Source organism: Syzygium oleosum, unplaced genomic scaffold (genome assembly GCF_021117445.2).
Source record: "Syzygium oleosum isolate NSW1041296 unplaced genomic scaffold, Sole_v2.1 Sole_v2.01, whole genome shotgun sequence".
Lineage (NCBI taxonomy): Eukaryota > Viridiplantae > Streptophyta > Magnoliopsida > Myrtales > Myrtaceae > Syzygium > Syzygium oleosum.
Window position 1 is genome coordinate 36873276 of NW_026607485.1, and position 16787 is coordinate 36890062.

Below are 16787 nucleotides of genomic sequence, written 5' to 3' on the forward strand. Positions count from 1 at the left end.
GGCTTCGTTTGTTTCGCGAAAAATAAATGATTTGGAAAATAATTTTCTAAAAATAATTGTTTGTATTACTCAAAATAACTGGTCAATGAAAAATATTTTTATTAACGATAACAATTTATGTCTAAATATTTTTGTGAATAATGAAAATAACTTTTCGATGGTTCATTGTTTGTAAGTGATACAAGTGATCATTTTTAGAAAATTATTTTCCAATCATTCATTTTCCACGAAACAAATGCACCCATTCCATATTGTGCAAACACCATGGTAGGGTATATTATAGTATGCAGAGTGAATTTAAGCTACTTTTGATAGTTAGGATAAAATTTAGGATTGAATAAAATTAATCATATCCTATGTTTGATTCATATCCAAGACAAAATAAAGTCGGAAATAAGAGGTGTATAACTCGATAAAAATAACTTATGGGGAATGTAGGATAAATGTGGATAGAATTTCTAATATCCGTAATATAAAAGTTATTTTTCTCGTATAACAAACTTCTTAAATTAATAAAATTAAAATAATAATTGAATATAAATATATTTGAATTCTAATATAAAAAGAAAATTCAATATAACAAAAAATAAATAACAACAATTCGTTTTTATTTATATAATCGGATTTCTTTCTATCTTATAATATAATAAATATATATTTAGTATGTAAAAATTTATTGGAGAATGATGGAAGTGGAAAAAGAAATAAAAAGAGAAAGGGAAAAATAATGAAAAATAAGCAAATAAAATTGAAGTAGCCAAGAGTGTCGGAATAGATTCTTACCATCTCCGTCTATTCAATTATACACTAATATACCGTTCATACCAAATAATAAACAGGATATGATATGAAAATATTCAACTTTATTACTGAGATTCACATATGATATAGCAAAAATCTCTGAAGTTGATATCCTATCCTACCTAGTCTTATCATAATTAAAAATCCGGACGATCAAATGCAACCTTAAAACTTTCACATACCACGGCTGATAGCCAAGATAAGCACATAGAGAACATTAAAGTGACCCGTGTGACCTAACGAATGTGTTCATTCCGAGTGGTGCTCGAGCGACTGGTTTCATTTGAATTTCTAGCTAAAGTAATTTACTCAATTCTTACTGTTTTTCGTTTTTTGTTATTTTTTTCCCTTAGATGTTGAAGTATGGCAGCAATTTCGACCTCTTATTCGAAGCGATTTTGCTTCCATCAAAGACGGGGACCTAAATGGTGAAGGGAAAACTAAGGCTACATTTGGTAACTGGCCAACTAGTAACTGATTTTATTTTTTTTCCCCAAAATCAGTTTTGGAACAGAAATCCATTTGGTAAACTTTTTGTTTCCGGGCACAAATTTGCACAAATTTATTCCTAGAATAAGTTTTGGAACATAATCAAGAAGCAAAAAAAAGTTACTTCTTGATTTTGAGAACAAGAATCAGAAATGGAAAAGAAATTTTCTTCTTCTTCTTGGTTTTCTTTTTCTTATTCTTCTTCTTCCTAGCCTGTAGCGAGGGCGTCGCCGCCCTCGTCGGATCTGGCCAGGGCGTCGACGAGGGTCCAGCCCTTGTTGAAGCCGGCGAGGGCCGCGATGCCCTCGCCAGGCCTGGCTGTGGCTAAGGAAGGGGAAGAAGAAGAAAACAAATAAATAAAATATTAAAAAATTCAAAATATTATTAATAAAAAAAATTGTATAGTTACCAAACGCATTTCTGTTCTTTTTCTATTCTAAGAATAGAAATTTTCAGCAGTTACTAAACGCTTTCAAATGCTTAGAAATTGTTCTTGAGTACATAATAAAAAAGAATCATTTCTGAACAGAAATTATTTCCGGGAACAAAATAGTTACCAAACGTACCTTAAGCTTAACGGTGGTTGTATGTATTAGGAGTGTGCAAAACGAATCACCCAAACCAGAAACCGTCTAGACCGGACCGTACCGGCTGGTTGGGTCAGATTCCCGGGGAGTGTCGGTCTAGTTTCAGGTTCCTAAAAGTGGAACTGGTGTCTAAACGATCCATTTCCCAGTTCCAAGAGGGAAAGGACTGAACCGACTGGACTGGACTGACTATATATATATATTCTAATTTTTAAAAAAAAAATTAGTAAAATGTGAACTAAACCCTAAGTGAACTTCATCGACATAAATTCATTGAAAAAAATTAGTAAATGTGAATCAAAACCCTAAGTGAACTTTATTAACATAAATTTATTGACAAAAATTAGTAAAATATGAACTAAATCCTAAGTGTTTAATCCAAAAAAAAAACTAAACCTTAAGTGACCGGTTCCATTGGATCGGATCGGACCGGATCGGACCGGATCGATCTAGTCCTAGGACCAACCGGTCCGGTCCCCAATTCCCAAATTGAGAACTAGATCTGCCGATCAAGTTCTTGGTTTCACCTTGGAACCAGATTAGATTGGGAACCGATCATCTCTAGTATGTATTACCGGGTTGTGATTGATATTACTAAAACATGGGGAGGGTGCTATGAACAAGTCAATTTTTGGTGGATGTTCTTTATGATATTGAGCTACCAGTAGTCTAGTATTACTCTACTTTTGGGGCTTGAATGTTTATGTGCAGTGACTGGGATGTTTCATGGAAATGGATGTTTGGATATTTATGTATGGAAGTTTGTTTTGCTATTTAATGAAGGCGTGACCTTTATTTTGCAACTATTAATTATATTTTTGCGAATGTTATGTTTATGCTAACTCGATTTGTGATGTTTCAGAACGTCGCACGCGACACATGTCTTCTCCAATCATTACTCACAATAATTGTAAGCATGCAGAAGCACATTAAATCATTCACAATATTCCATACAAAATGATCACACGAGTTTAATAGTATACATATGCATCTTCTGTATATTAACATCATTATTACAATCCTAATATAGCGTCCGAGCAAAACACAAAACACATATGTCGTGGGAACGGTTAGGTTTACTTATATCCAACACCACTCCTACACCCAAAAAGCTCGCATGTACAAAGGTCAAGTTATTCACTACGGATCGACAACCTCGCCATCGCCGTTTCTCCGTCACCATCGAAACTTCTTAACGATCCAACCAACTCACCATCGATATTCAGGTATCAAGGCCTACGTCGACCTATACGGTGAAACTACACTTAGTGTATACTACCGTTAATCCAAGTATAAGCACATCTTCATAATAATAATCGAAATATATGAGAACTCCAAAAAACAGTGGCGGTGGGGATCCATCCTACATATGTGAAAAATAAAGAAATAAGCCGAAGCTCGGTAAATGAAATCTCTAGATTGAAGATAAGAGTTCCACTTATCACTCAATCTAGTGAGTTCAAGGCATTTCATGTCATCTCAACTTTGTATGAAAGTGTCCCATACGATAAAATATTTGACTAACTCTGGAGTCTCGTACACACACTCATACAAGGAAATTCGCTCGGTGGCAAATAGATCGTGGCAAAGGTCTTTATCATATGGCATCATTCACTTACAATTAATTACAACACAATAAGTGCCATGTATTCTTTAGTATCTACAATTGCTAATAATAACAAACTAACCTTTTGGCATTTTCAATATATAACGTGGCAATCGATTAGTTACATACATTTCAACATACAAACCTTCATTTTTTTTTCACCAAGCCAACATTATTTGGTGGAGAACAAGTTCATTAATTCTTGATATGCTTTTTGCATTAGACACTACCACTTCCATAACTTAGGCAACTCATTCAATTCATTTTTTTTTCATTTCCACCCTTGATTAAGTTCACTTTTACCACAAATATTAAGGATTACCTTTTATAATTTCAAATTCTTAGAATTAGATTATCGCCCTAGTAATCGAGTTTTAAAACTTTCAAAAGTACAATCAAATCCTAAATCTTGTCAAATTGGTCCAATTAAGTTTTCCGTTGATTGCACCTTTTGAAAATTTCAAGACTCGATTGCATTTTCGTTACAATATTTAAAACTCGATTGCGCTTTTTGAAAACTTTAGGACTCGACTGCACTTTAGTGCAAGTTTTAGGACGTCATTGCACCTTTTGAAAATTTTAGGATTTAAACTGCACTTCGTAATAAATTTAAGGACTTTCGGTGCAATTATCCCAAAAACAAAGTTTGGGCTCGAAAAGATTGAGTGAATCTAGTTCTAGGGCTCTCTCTAACGGGCTCGAGGCCCAAGTTCGCCATCCTTTCTTCCTCCCACCCACGCTCGGGACTCGAATCTCTGCGCGCAGAGAGCGAGCGGAGACACCACTCTAGGCTACCGCCTTCTTCGTCTTCTGCTTCTGCTGCTGCTGCTGCTGGTTCTTCTTCTCCTTCGTCTTCTTCTTCGAGCTCAAGCAGCGAACTGCCGAAGCGCGAGCCCGAATCGCATCGGCCCGGAGCAGAGCGATGACGACGCGGATCGCTCCGGGGGTCGGGGCGAACCTGCTCGGCCAGCACTCCGCCGAGCGGAACCAAGACGCCACCGCCTACGTCGGCAACCTCGACCCTCAGGTCCTTTTTCTTGCCCTAGAAACCTAGTCTCTTTCATTTTCTCTCTGTCGAATTCCTTCTGTCCCGCTCCGAGCGCTTCGTTCCGGTTTCGGGAAGTGTTTGTGCGAGTGCCTCTGCTGATTATGAATTGATTGATGTTCATCCGACGGCGTGTTCTTGAATTGCAGGTGTCGGAGGAGTTGCTCTGGGAGCTGTTTGTTCAAGCGGGCCCTGTTGGTAAGTTCGGCTCCTTTTCTTGCGCTGATGCCTAGTTTCGACGAGACGCTAGGATAATGCCGTGGAAGCAATCGCTTGTAGCTACGGTTTTCATAGTATTTGTGTCGCTGGTGTATTTGAACTGGTCATGTGTTAACTTGCTCTGGAATTACTGTAAAGGGAAAAAGTAAGATTGAACTGGTCATGTGTTAAGACTCAATTTTTGTTATCTTTTTCTTGGTGTTGCGAGGAATGTCGTCTTCGCTCTCCCGGATGGGTTTCTTTTATTCAGTGATTGAGTTTAAAAAATATGAATGATGGGTTTGCCCTCTGTGCATATTCATGTGGTGAAGTTGATTACCCCAGCAGCTTTTCCTAGTTTTCCTTTTGTGAATAAAGCCCCTGCACCCTGCACCCTGCCTTGCTTTGTTTGAGGTTTCGGGCTATCAAGGATGAAAATTCACCATTTTGTAACTCGTTTCAGTTAATGTTTATGTTCCAAAGGATAGAGTGACAAACCTTCACCAAGGATATGGATTTGTCGAGTTCCGGAGTGAAGAAGATGCTGACTATGTAAGTACTAGTCTAAGTCACTGCATTGCTAGTTCTATTAAGCTTAGCCTTCTTTGGCATGTTACTAATCTTTTTAATGATCATTTTATTATTACAGGCAATTAAGGTGTTGAACATGATAAAACTTTATGGAAAGCCTATACGCGTGAATAAGGTATATATATTTAAGGTTTATACATATCTTCATTGTTTTGTAAGTTATCATGTGATTAAGAAAATACCTCTCTAGACCATCTATTCAATCTGTATGTGTTCAATTGTTAAACATGATGCTTTTGGACTCGTATTCAGGCAACCCAAGATAAAAAGAGCTTGGATGTGGGGGCAAACCTTTTTATTGGAAATCTTGACCCTGTAAGTAGTCAGATACTATGATTGTTATTCATGGGCTAAGGCTGTCAGTACAACGGTCCTAATTCCTTGCCTTGGCTATGGCATATCCTCTGCAGGATGTAGATGAGAAGCTTCTGTATGATACTTTCAGTGCATTTGGCGTAATCGTTACGAATCCAAAGGTGATGCTTTCAATTTTTCCTTGATTTGCATTAAGTCCAACCCTTACAGTAGTCAACCATTTCTTGATATCTCAAGCATAAAATTTTTTTAAGAGCATTGTAGTGCATGAAAGTACCTGGGTTGACTGTGATTGCTATGTTGTACTCTTGCAATGCGGCTTACTTTGTATAGTTAATTGATCTTTATTTCATGTGTGGCATGATGATTGTGAAAGCGATCTAAGTTGGATAGTTGCGAACATCATGTACTGGTATTGCCAGTTGATAAGCCAATTTGGGTGTATACCGTCTAATGCCTGCCCAATAAATGGATTACATGTATCTTGGAAATACAGTTTTTTGCGTTGATTCTACTACCCATCTACTAGGGGTATTTTTGTGTAATTTTAGAGCTTCCAAATGCAGGGTCGTTATTTGAATTTTGATGGAATCTGTTTATTATATTCATATGTCACACTTTAGTTCGAGGAATCAGCATAAGCTGTCAAGTTCCCTTGGCAGAGGACTAATTGGGCCCTCTAGATGCTGAAACAATTGGGTTTTTGTGGGGTTGGAAATTTGTATATTTTGTTGTCATTGCTGGTGCATTGTTCTTAGTTACCTGATTCTGCAAATGCATCCAAATGCATTTCCCCCTGACCTTTTTCCCCTCTGTATGGAATCACTAGTTTAATGTGATTTTCAGTGGTAGATGTCATTCGGACATTTAACACTTCCAGTGAGTCTTGATGGAAAGGAAATTCTATAAGTACCATTGCGATATTCCTGTGGTACTACCAGAAAAAAAGTCACTCTCATTAACACTACAGAAAATGTCTCTGGAGTTGTTTCATGAAGTTTTCCAATAGTCGGAGCTTGACATCCTCTTGCAGCTTGTCACCAAAAACCCAAGTGAACACTATGGATTGAATACAAATCACAACAGCTCATTGAAAGTGTGAAGATGCTTGATTTTGACTTCAGTTGGAGACTTCTATGATTGATCAATTTGTGCTCATTCAATCCATCTCTTCATCAATTCTTATGATATATTTACCCAACACGGTTCTTCAAATATAATTCTGCTTATTCTCACTGTGTTACACCTCAAAAAGTGTAGAAGATTTTCTTGCAATTGTTGCAGGAGAATCTCTCATCACGAAAAGGATGGAAATGCAAAGAGAAACCGCATGAACTTGCCTCCATGTGTTTACTAATAATGTGTTCGTCAAGCTCATTCGAAACAACCTTAAGTGTGTTGTAATTGTTGCTTCCTGCTTTATGTTGTCTCTATGAGTGCTGAAGGACTGAGGTGTGGCTATTGTCGTATCCATACTGTGGTTTAGAACTGTAGCGGTGGGAGCTTTAAGTGCATAAATTATGTCAAAATTATTAGTAGTAGTTGCGACAAGTGTTTTAATGGGTATGATTGGTCACCATTATTATCTATTACCAGAGTTGATAGGCTCAGGAGCCGGTTAAGTGTGGGGAAGACAACAACTCCTGCCATGACAAGCCGCCATGTTATGTGTGAGCTTTGTGGCGTGAGAGTACTCAGTACATGTTAGTTGTGTGAAGAGTGAATGTGTTGCAACTTGCAAGAGTGAGAAGTCGCATGCTTTAGTGTTCTCTGTTTGAACAGAGATTGCAGAAACCTTTGATTTTCTGGCTGTGTTTGATTTGCAGGTCATTTTCTTTTCGGATTTTTTCTTTCTTCTCTTTCCTGTTTGGCTTCTGCTTGAATTGATGTGTGGCTTCTTTGGACTTTCTACCTCTTTCTCTATGTGTCTGTATGTCTCTGCTTGGTTTTCCTGTGTGTTTAATGTTGCTGTATTTGAATTTAGTCTTATTGCCGGATTTTCTTTATGTGGCTGGGTTTTCTCTGTTTTAATGGTGTTTTTGGGCATTTTTTTTTGTGTGTTTTCGTGGCGTTTTACGGCGCGTTTGGTAACGCTTCTGTTTCTCTATTTTTCTGTTCTTCTGTTCCTTGGAACAAAAAAAGAACAGAAATCCGTTTGGTAACGCATTTTATTTTTCTATTTCCTGAAATAGAAAAGTTGCTAAGAAATAGATTTGGAGCAGAAATAAGAAGTAGATTAATCTACTTCTTTGTTCCTAGAAATAGAAATAGAAATAGAAAGGTCCGGTCCTCAAGCCGCGATCTCAGCTCCTCCTCCATCCTCTGTCGTATGCAAACCGTCTCAAAGCACCGGTCCGGTCCATTCTCGGCGGAAATAATAAAAAAAATTAAAAAAATTAATTAAATTATAAAAAATTAAAAAATTCCAAAAATTCATAAAAATCAGAAAAATTCACAGAAAATCCATAAAAATCAGAAAAACTCAGAAAACCCATAAAAATTTGCAAAATTCCGAAATTGAAAAAATTTAAAAAAATTCATAAAAAGCTTTCTGGAAAATAAAAAGAGACAAATTTCGGGAAAGTAAAAAGTTTTAATAAACTTTTCCCCAAAAAAAATCAAAAATAAAAAATTCACATAATGGCTTAGAATAAATTAAAAAATTCCGAAAATTCATAAAAATTAGAAAAATTTCAGAAAAATCCCATAAAAATTAGAAAATTAAAAAATTCCCAAAATTCATATAAATCAGAAAAATTCTCAGAAAATCCATAAAAATCAGAAAAACTCAGAAAACCCTTAAATATTTGCAAAATTCCGAAATTGAAAAAATTAAAAAAATTTCATAAAATATTTTCGGAAAAATAAAAAGAAACAAATTTAGGGAAAGTAAAAAATTTTAATAAATTTTACCCCAAAAAATATAAAAAAATTCACATAATGGCTTAGAATACCTGTGGCCACCCACTTTGAGTGAAATTTAAATTTTTGAGATGCCCAAGTGGTATTTTTGAAGATTCCTTAGTTTAGGGATTAAAAGGGGTTTTAAACCCCTAAAAAGGATTAGACAAACCAATAAATCATGCTTATTGGTTTTTTTCACTTATAACTTGTACTTATAGTTAAATAAAAGATATAGATTTGAATGCAAAAAATTGGGAATAGAAATTTTGTGCAGTTACCAAATGCATTTCTATTCTTTTTCTATTCCAGGAATAGAAATTTTGTGCAGTTACCAAACACATTTTTGTTCTAGAAATAGAAATTTTGTGCAGTTACCAAACGCATTATTTTGCTCAAAAACTCTTCCAGGAAATAGAAATAGAAAAAACTATTTCTGAAAAGAAATTGTTCCCAGAAATAGAAACGTTACCATACGCACCCTTATGGTCGAAGTCTCTCAAGTTGGTTTATTGAACAGAAGTAACATCATGGGGTTGGCGTGGTGAAGGGTAGAGCAGTCATTTCTTCTTGGTTTTATCCCTTCTTTTGCTATCCTTTAGAAGGCAGAAAGTTCTAGACTACCCGGTGCAAATTGACAATCTCGAGCCCCTTTAAGTGTTTTTTTGGCGTCTTCTTTTCATGTCAAGATCAATTATTTTGGGTCTGCTACTGATGAAGGTAGTTGCTATTCATGAGCTTAGAACTCGAAAATTTAGTCTTAGTCTTGCCTGTACTTTGTGAGGTTTGTCTTGAATCTTGCAAATAGGGGCAATTTGTCTTAGGAAGTGTTTGAAGGACGTTTTTTGAAGGGTTAGACTTTCAGATTATGTGCTAGTATTAATCTGTCAGTTACTTTAGGTTTGGGTTTGCAATTATGTAATTTGTTTTATATTTTGGAATTGGAAATATACATACACAAATTTAAGAGAGCATTCGTGGGAGGTTTGGTCACGTTTGGTGTTAATGTTTTCTATGAGGGATGTATTCTTGTGTTTAGATTTTCGTAAACCCTTTTAAAACGGTCCAGATTAATTGGCATGTCTCCAGTGAGTTTTCAACCTAATCTCAGCCTTTTTGTGCTATGGTTGGGAGGCAAGAATATTCACTGTGATATCTTGAACAATGCTGTGCCATCCACATTGATTGCCATACCTTGTATTTCCATGGACAAATTGCACCATTTCTGAACTCTTATTGGCTTGAAGAAGTTATTTTGCCTTTGGTACCAGGATCAATGGACTGCTGTTTGTAAACTTTGTTAGGGACAATTATACTATCTTCTGTGTAGATAGATACAACATGAATCCTGAATAGGAGCGGCCATGGTGTGAGGCTGGAAATTTCTGTTCCTGGTATGCTGCATAGCTTTAGAATGTCTTAGATAACGGAAGTCCCTGTAATGAGTGAGCAGTATGAGGTCCTTATTGTGCTCTCAGATTTGAGCAATTAAATGAATGGATGATTAGGAAAGACTAAAATGTCAACAGCTTAAGCATCTTCGCTTCTGCATGAAATGTGAGGATCGACTTCGAGAACCACTGACATTTGTGGATTTGCATGCTTTCTTTCCAGATTATGAGAGATCCTGAGACAGGAAATTCCCGTGGTTTTGGTTTCGTCAGTTATGATTCTTTTGAGGCATCTGATGCAGCTATTGAGGTATCTTTCGTTCTTGATTCCCCTGGGCATTTTATTGATGATTAATGATTTATGGCAACAATAGAGATTGTTACTTTGCAGTGACACTCTATTGTCCGTGGTAAACATCAACATGTGGATTGCTGGTCAAGTACTCTTAAATGAATTGTTTTAGATATTATCTATTCAACGTTTCTGTATGGTTACTTTTATGTTAATGCTTATGATGTAAAAACTTGCTTTTTTCTCTAGAGAATGATGAATTGATTGATTTTTGTATTTTGTATTTTAGGCGATGAATGGCCAGTATCTTTGCAATCGACAAATTACAGTCTCATATGCATATAAGAAAGACACCAAAGGGGAGCGTCATGGTACTCCTGCAGGTAAGTTGCTTTGTTCATGGAGTATGTCTCTCTGATTGAGGTGCTTTCTTCACTCCCTACACACGTGCTATTATGACATAAATGGACCGTGGGTTAATTTGGTACTATTTCTTTTCATTGTTAAGACATGAAATGGTTAATCTCAAATACATTCATGTTGCAGAGAGAGTTTTGGCAGCTAGCAATCCAAATGCCACGAAGAGTAGGCCCCATACTTTATTTGCAAGTGGACCACCAACTCTTCCCGGTCCTCAGGCCAATGGTGGCATGGTTGCTCCAGCTCCTCCACGCCCCTTTGCAAATGGGGCTGTCGCTCCATCACCAATGCCAATGCTCCGGCCACCACCTCCTCCACAAGGAGCGACTTTCCCGCCTATGCAAGTCCCTCGGCCAGCATGGCCTGGTCAGCCTCCGCAACCTGGTCAGGCAATGCCACAAGTTGGAATGCCGCCGCCACCACCTTTACAGCAGTTCCGGCCACCTCCCGGCATGCCCCCGCCACCTCCTCAGGCGGGTCAAGTCCTCCAGAGACCACCTCCACCACCAGTTGGGATGGTAGCACCGCAACCTACCTGGCAACCACCACCACCTCAGCAACACATGCTCGGGAGGCCCCCCATGCCACACATGTCCATGCCGCCGCCGCCGCCGCCTCAAGGTTAGGGTGTGGTGATTGATGGGGTCACATCCATGAGATGCTTCAAGCATCTAGAGATTCAGTTGTAGCATTTTGTGAACTGCTTTTCCCTGTTGTTTAGAGTGTAGGGACCTAAGTATCTGAATATACATCTTAGTATTGAGCTGGTCTTTTATGTTGCAATAGTCCTAGTTCGTTGAATCATGAGTGTGTTAGAATGGCAGTGGGATTTAGCAAAAGGGATGTGATTTTCTTTACCTGTGTCATTGCATTTCTTCCTTATATTTGGATGAGAAGATGTTGCCACTGAGTCCGGAGTCGGATCATTTTTTGGAATATAACTCTTGAAGAGATACTGTAATTGAAACCAATATCTCAATTTGTTTCCCCAGTGTTGCGCCTGACAATGTAGGGCTCAATGTGTTTAAATTCAGTTGAGTTTTAGAGTGTAATATACAATCGGGGCATGTGATAAATTTTCATAGATTATAAGGAAGGGGTTTGAAGAAAAATGCTACTCAAATGCCTATTAGGTCGAGACGCTATGTGTAGATAACCATGCTCTATATATGTTTAACCGTGTGTCTTGGCCTTGATGATATGAGACAACTAGTTGCGTGGCTGTATTTTGTTCTTAGGCTCGGTTTGTTTCGCAAAAAATAAATGATTTGAATTTTTTTTTCTAAATATGATCGCTTGCATCGTTTACTAAGATGAGTAAATGAAAAATATTAGACTTGAATTATTGTCGATAATGAAAAATTTTCTATTGACTAATTATTTTAAGCGATGGAAGCTATAATTTTTCGAATCATTCATTTTTCTAAAAATAAATGAAGTGATAGTGTCAATAAATTTATATAATGTTTTTTGGGGTTGTTATCCCTCAAGGGTAGAAAATACCAATTAAAATTATTTGTCAAATCTGGACATACAAAATGCGACTTGCAAGGTTCAATAATTTTGATAAAACTTTTTGTTTTTATTTCCATTTCCATATCTAAATATATCTTTTAATTTGTTATTTAACTAATTTCATTGGAGTAGTTTGATTAAGTTAATACCAAATGAAGTTAAATCACATTATGCCATAATTTGTAATTTATTTGCATTGTTAGACCATAATTATACATAGTTTGTTATCATCAACTATTTTCAGAATAACTTTCGTCATCTATGTTGTTGACATAATGAGCAATATTTCTCACTTTACTTTAACTTCAAAACAAGGGGATTTATTTCCATCATAAGTTATTTTCAAAAAAATAAGTTAGTCAACAGTTTATTTCAAGATAATTTATCTTCATTTATTCTTTTAAATTCAATTTTAATAATTTTACTATCATGGTTTCTTTTAGACTAACACATACTTTCCAAAATGTATTTGAATATGTTTTTGTCAAACTATATTGAATATGAGCAATTTATCCATAATTTATCTGTAGTGTTACGTGATATATAATTGGATATTATAAATTATATTTTGAATAACATGTTATTTATGATATTTACATAATGAATTATAACCCTCATCTTACTTCAACTTAACAGTAAATGGGCGAATTTACGATCATGAGTTGTATTTAAAATAAGATATGTTATTTCAAATTATTTGGAGATATCATCTTTTTTTTTTCAAATTTCAAATCAAAAGAGATAAAAAAATTTGCAAATTAAATTATAAATTTACTATCTGACAAAAAAAATTGAAATTTACTAGCATTTTTTTCCTCAAGTAACACATATTTGTTTGTCTAAATTTATGAAAGTTAAATTGTAAGATTGATGTTGGCAAATGAAAGTTTGATACGATAAAATTTTTATGGTTAATTATGGATGACATGGCAAATATTACTATATGTTTTGCGCTGGCATATATTCATAAACATCTTTGTAGATTCGTAACATATTGATTATTTAAATATGTTCATAAACATATTTTATTAAACTTTTGATCTGAATTCAAATCAGAAAATGTATATCAAACTGTATATTAAAAATAACTGATTCCAATGTCAAATTGCACAAATCATCTAATTCTCTCTCTCGAACATGATTCGAAGGCTTTGAGGGTCTAATGTCAAATCAGACTTTACAAATTTCGGATCCTTTTTCAATAATTGGTTTGAAGGCCTTGATGGCTTGATCTCAATGATGGGTTATGTGGCACAATTATGCAATTGTGGCTTACCACGTGTCAATTATAGAGGTAAAGTTAAATGTCTCATGATAAGTACATGAGAGAACATTCGCTTTTAACTATATAATAGATGTTGATCGCATTCTCATGTAGCATCACGTAATTGATGATTATAAGAAAATTTTAGAATGATACTGTCATGTATTTACGTTAATTATTATGAATTTTACGTTGATGTTATTATTAATATGAGTCTCGTGGAAGAAACATGCTGTTTTGATAACAATGCAAACCTCACTAATGAAGCGCCTTCCTTAGGGCATTCTCGTGAGCTTGAATTTGTTCTCTTTTGATACTTCAACATCAGAAACCTATAACAATCATATGTGACAAAATATGAGCATTTCAAGACTCTGGCACAGAACAATTTTGAATAATCTATTTCCTCTACTCATCTCGCACGCACCGAATCATTTCAAATGAAATTTGATAATCACACCTTTGTGCAGTTTCGATCAATGCTTGAGCCTGTCTCCGTGGTTGTTAGAACTCGAAGGCTAAATTTCATACTCTCATGGGAATCATTAGCTAGGATTCATTTATTGGCGAAGTATAATTATGTGCGAAATGAGAAGGAGATCGATTTTTCATAATTGTTCTATGCCAGATTGCTCATATTATGTCACATAAGATTGCTTTAAGTTCATGATGTCGAAGGATCAAAAGAGAACAAATGCAAACTCAAGAGAATGCCCTATGGAAGGCGCTTCATTAGTGAGGTTTGCATTGTTATCAAAACAAGAAAGTTTCTTTCACAAGACTGGAGGATAGTGAAGCATAATTTTCTGAAGAGTATATCCTCCTATGACAAGGAAGTGTTTCCGGTACTTTATGGGGTTATTGCCAAACAGGTAAAGACTTGTAGAAACATTGTACGTATACTGTGCTTCATTCTTGTTCTAAACTTCTAGACCGCTGTAAAATTAGCACAGTTTCTAAAGGTTGAAATTGAAAGAATAAGCAGATGCTTAAGAACAAGAAAATGACACAAATGGTCACTAAATCTTGGTTCAATGTGCAATATGATCAATGAACTTTGAATTTGTGTTTCCCTGAACTGTTGGTATATATTCAATTTAGTTCTTGAATTTTATGAAAATGTTCAATATTACCCCTAAAATTGAATTGATGAAAGGACAACATTGCATATTTTCATATAGTTTAGGGATTAAGTTAAATATGTACCAAAATTTCGGAGATCATAGTAAACAAATTAAAAATTTAGGGATTACTATTGCATGTTAGGCCAAATTTTAGAACCAATTGTATCATTATTACTTAAATTTTAACGTGTGCCCGTGGCACCATGCCTACTCTGTCCTAAAGTGTCCTCAATAGTTCGTTTTTTGGGTGCACTTATTTTGCGAAAAATAAAAGAATTGAAAAATATTTTTCTAAAACTAATCGTATGTATCGACTACAAAAAGTAACGAATGAAAAAAATTTCAATTGCCTGCGAAAATGTTTAGACATAATTTGTTGTCGACTATGAAACATTTTTCATCGAGTAATTATTTCAAGAGATATAAACGACCATTTTTAAGAAAATATTTTTTAAATCCTTTATTTTTCGTGAAATAAACGGCTTTTTTTTATTACCATCCGAAAATCCATCAAACACAATAATTCTCTGAATTTTTATTTTTGTAATAATCATTAATCTTCATTTATTTTTCCATTAGCATGTATCATGCACGTGATTTTTAAAGAATCAAAGTATATTTTCATATCATTTTATATAGAAAATTTCCCTTTACTCTTTGCAAACGTAAGAATAAATAGAAAGGCTGGATTAGAACAGTTTGAAGTAAGCAGCGATAAAATTGTCCCCAATATTGAGACTTTGTACTTTTAACAAGTGATCCCTCGGTGAGTACACCCTGCGTTAGGAATAATTATGCGGAAAACAGATTTGAGAAATTTCTGTATAATTTGATGTTTATATTAATAAAGAATACATGAGCCTATTTATAGGCTTATAACTATTTTATGATAATATCTCAATCAAAATATGCACAATCAAAGAGAGATAGACGTGCAATTTACGTGCAATTATACTGCGATTTACGTGCAATCTATGTGCAATTTACGTGCAATCCACGTACAATCTTAAGAGATAAAAATAATTAACATGTGACTGGAACCTAGTATAAATACAGACATTAGAGGAATGTAGTTGATACCATCAATATACTTTGCTAATGTGAAGGATGCTGTGACTGGGAAGTGTCCGCGCGACTTAGTCATTTCTTCTTGCATCTCCAAGCGACTTGGATGCGAGTTGCTGCAAGTCCTCTCTGGTATGGTGATACATACTTTATGGTTCTTTGAATGTTTGGTTTGCGCAGGAATCTTCTTCGTTTGCGCAGGAATCTTCTTCAAGGTCTTTTGCTCGTAGTGCAAAGGCTTCAACACTTGTCACGCATGTTACCGGCGGCGTTTGGAGAAGTAATTGGCCACCTGGTTGCCAAAGCTGATGAACATCTGAAATAAGTTCAAGACAAAATTGATGAGAAATAGAAAACGTGATAAGGATGCTACAAAATTAGGAAACAAAGAAACGAAAATGAGTGAGTACATGAGGGAAGGAGACGTAGAAACCACAGGAGAAGAGAGGGGAAATCTCAGTTGCGTACATGGCGGTAATCATGAGAGCGAAGCCGGCGCCGAAAGTGGCACAGGAGCAGCCGGCCAAGAAAACAGAATAGCACGGGGCAAAACCCATAAGAAGGGGTCCGACGAGATATATGATCCTTGCCACCATAATCGTCTTGTGGCAGCCAAACTGATCAGAAATCCATCTCGCCGTCACCAATCCAAGGAACGTGAACATGCTCAGGCTCCTCGTCAAAACATCAAGATGGACTTCGGATACTTTCAGGTCCATCTTTATATATGCTGCCGCCCCATTCGTCGTTGCTTGGACTGTCAAAATTTTAAAAAAAATCTTATTTACCATTACAATGTTTATAACTATATATAAGTAATTCAAAGAATTGCCTTAACTTCTCGCAAATTTCATCTGTGATGTGATCTTCCATCACTGCAAATGTTCTCACTCTTTTCACAAATTTGAAGAGATGGTGTCTTATGTCTCTTTGAAGATCTTCAGGAAAATTCTCGAGAATCATTTCTTCATTAGCTCCTCTAGTGGCAGTCCAATGGTTTTGCTTACCGTTTAGGAAAATAACCAATACAGTCCTAAACCTATTTTTGTGCCATTTCAGTGTTAAACCTTTTGCATTTGTACCAATTTAGTCCACCTGGCCAATTTTTGCCAGCCAGTATTGACGTGGACCCCGACCAGCGCTGACGTGGCAATATTTTAATATATATTTTTTATTTTTTCAA

At 35.8% G+C, this 16787-nt stretch overlaps 2 protein-coding genes across 2 annotated transcripts; one reads left to right on the top strand and one right to left on the bottom strand.

Moving 5' to 3' along the window:
- The first annotated feature begins 4234 nt into the window (after positions 1-4234).
- Positions 4235-11643, top strand: LOC115681853 (uncharacterized). Its single transcript, XM_030605947.2, has 9 exons — positions 4235-4510; positions 4678-4726; positions 5190-5278; positions 5376-5432; positions 5570-5632; positions 5728-5793; positions 10148-10234; positions 10506-10599; positions 10763-11643. Exons 1-9 carry the CDS (start codon positions 4406-4408, stop codon positions 11260-11262), a joined length of 1110 nt encoding a protein of 369 aa, XP_030461807.1. The 5' UTR covers positions 4235-4405; the 3' UTR covers positions 11263-11643.
- Positions 11644-15863: 4220 nt separating this feature from the next.
- On the bottom strand, positions 15864-16323 carry LOC130137612 (putative polyol transporter 2). Its single transcript, XM_056309278.1, has 2 exons — positions 16015-16323; positions 15864-15920 (listed from the first exon to the last, which is right to left on the bottom strand). Exons 1-2 carry the CDS (start codon positions 16321-16323, stop codon positions 15864-15866), a joined length of 366 nt encoding a protein of 121 aa, XP_056165253.1.
- Positions 16324-16787: the final 464 nt, after the last annotated feature.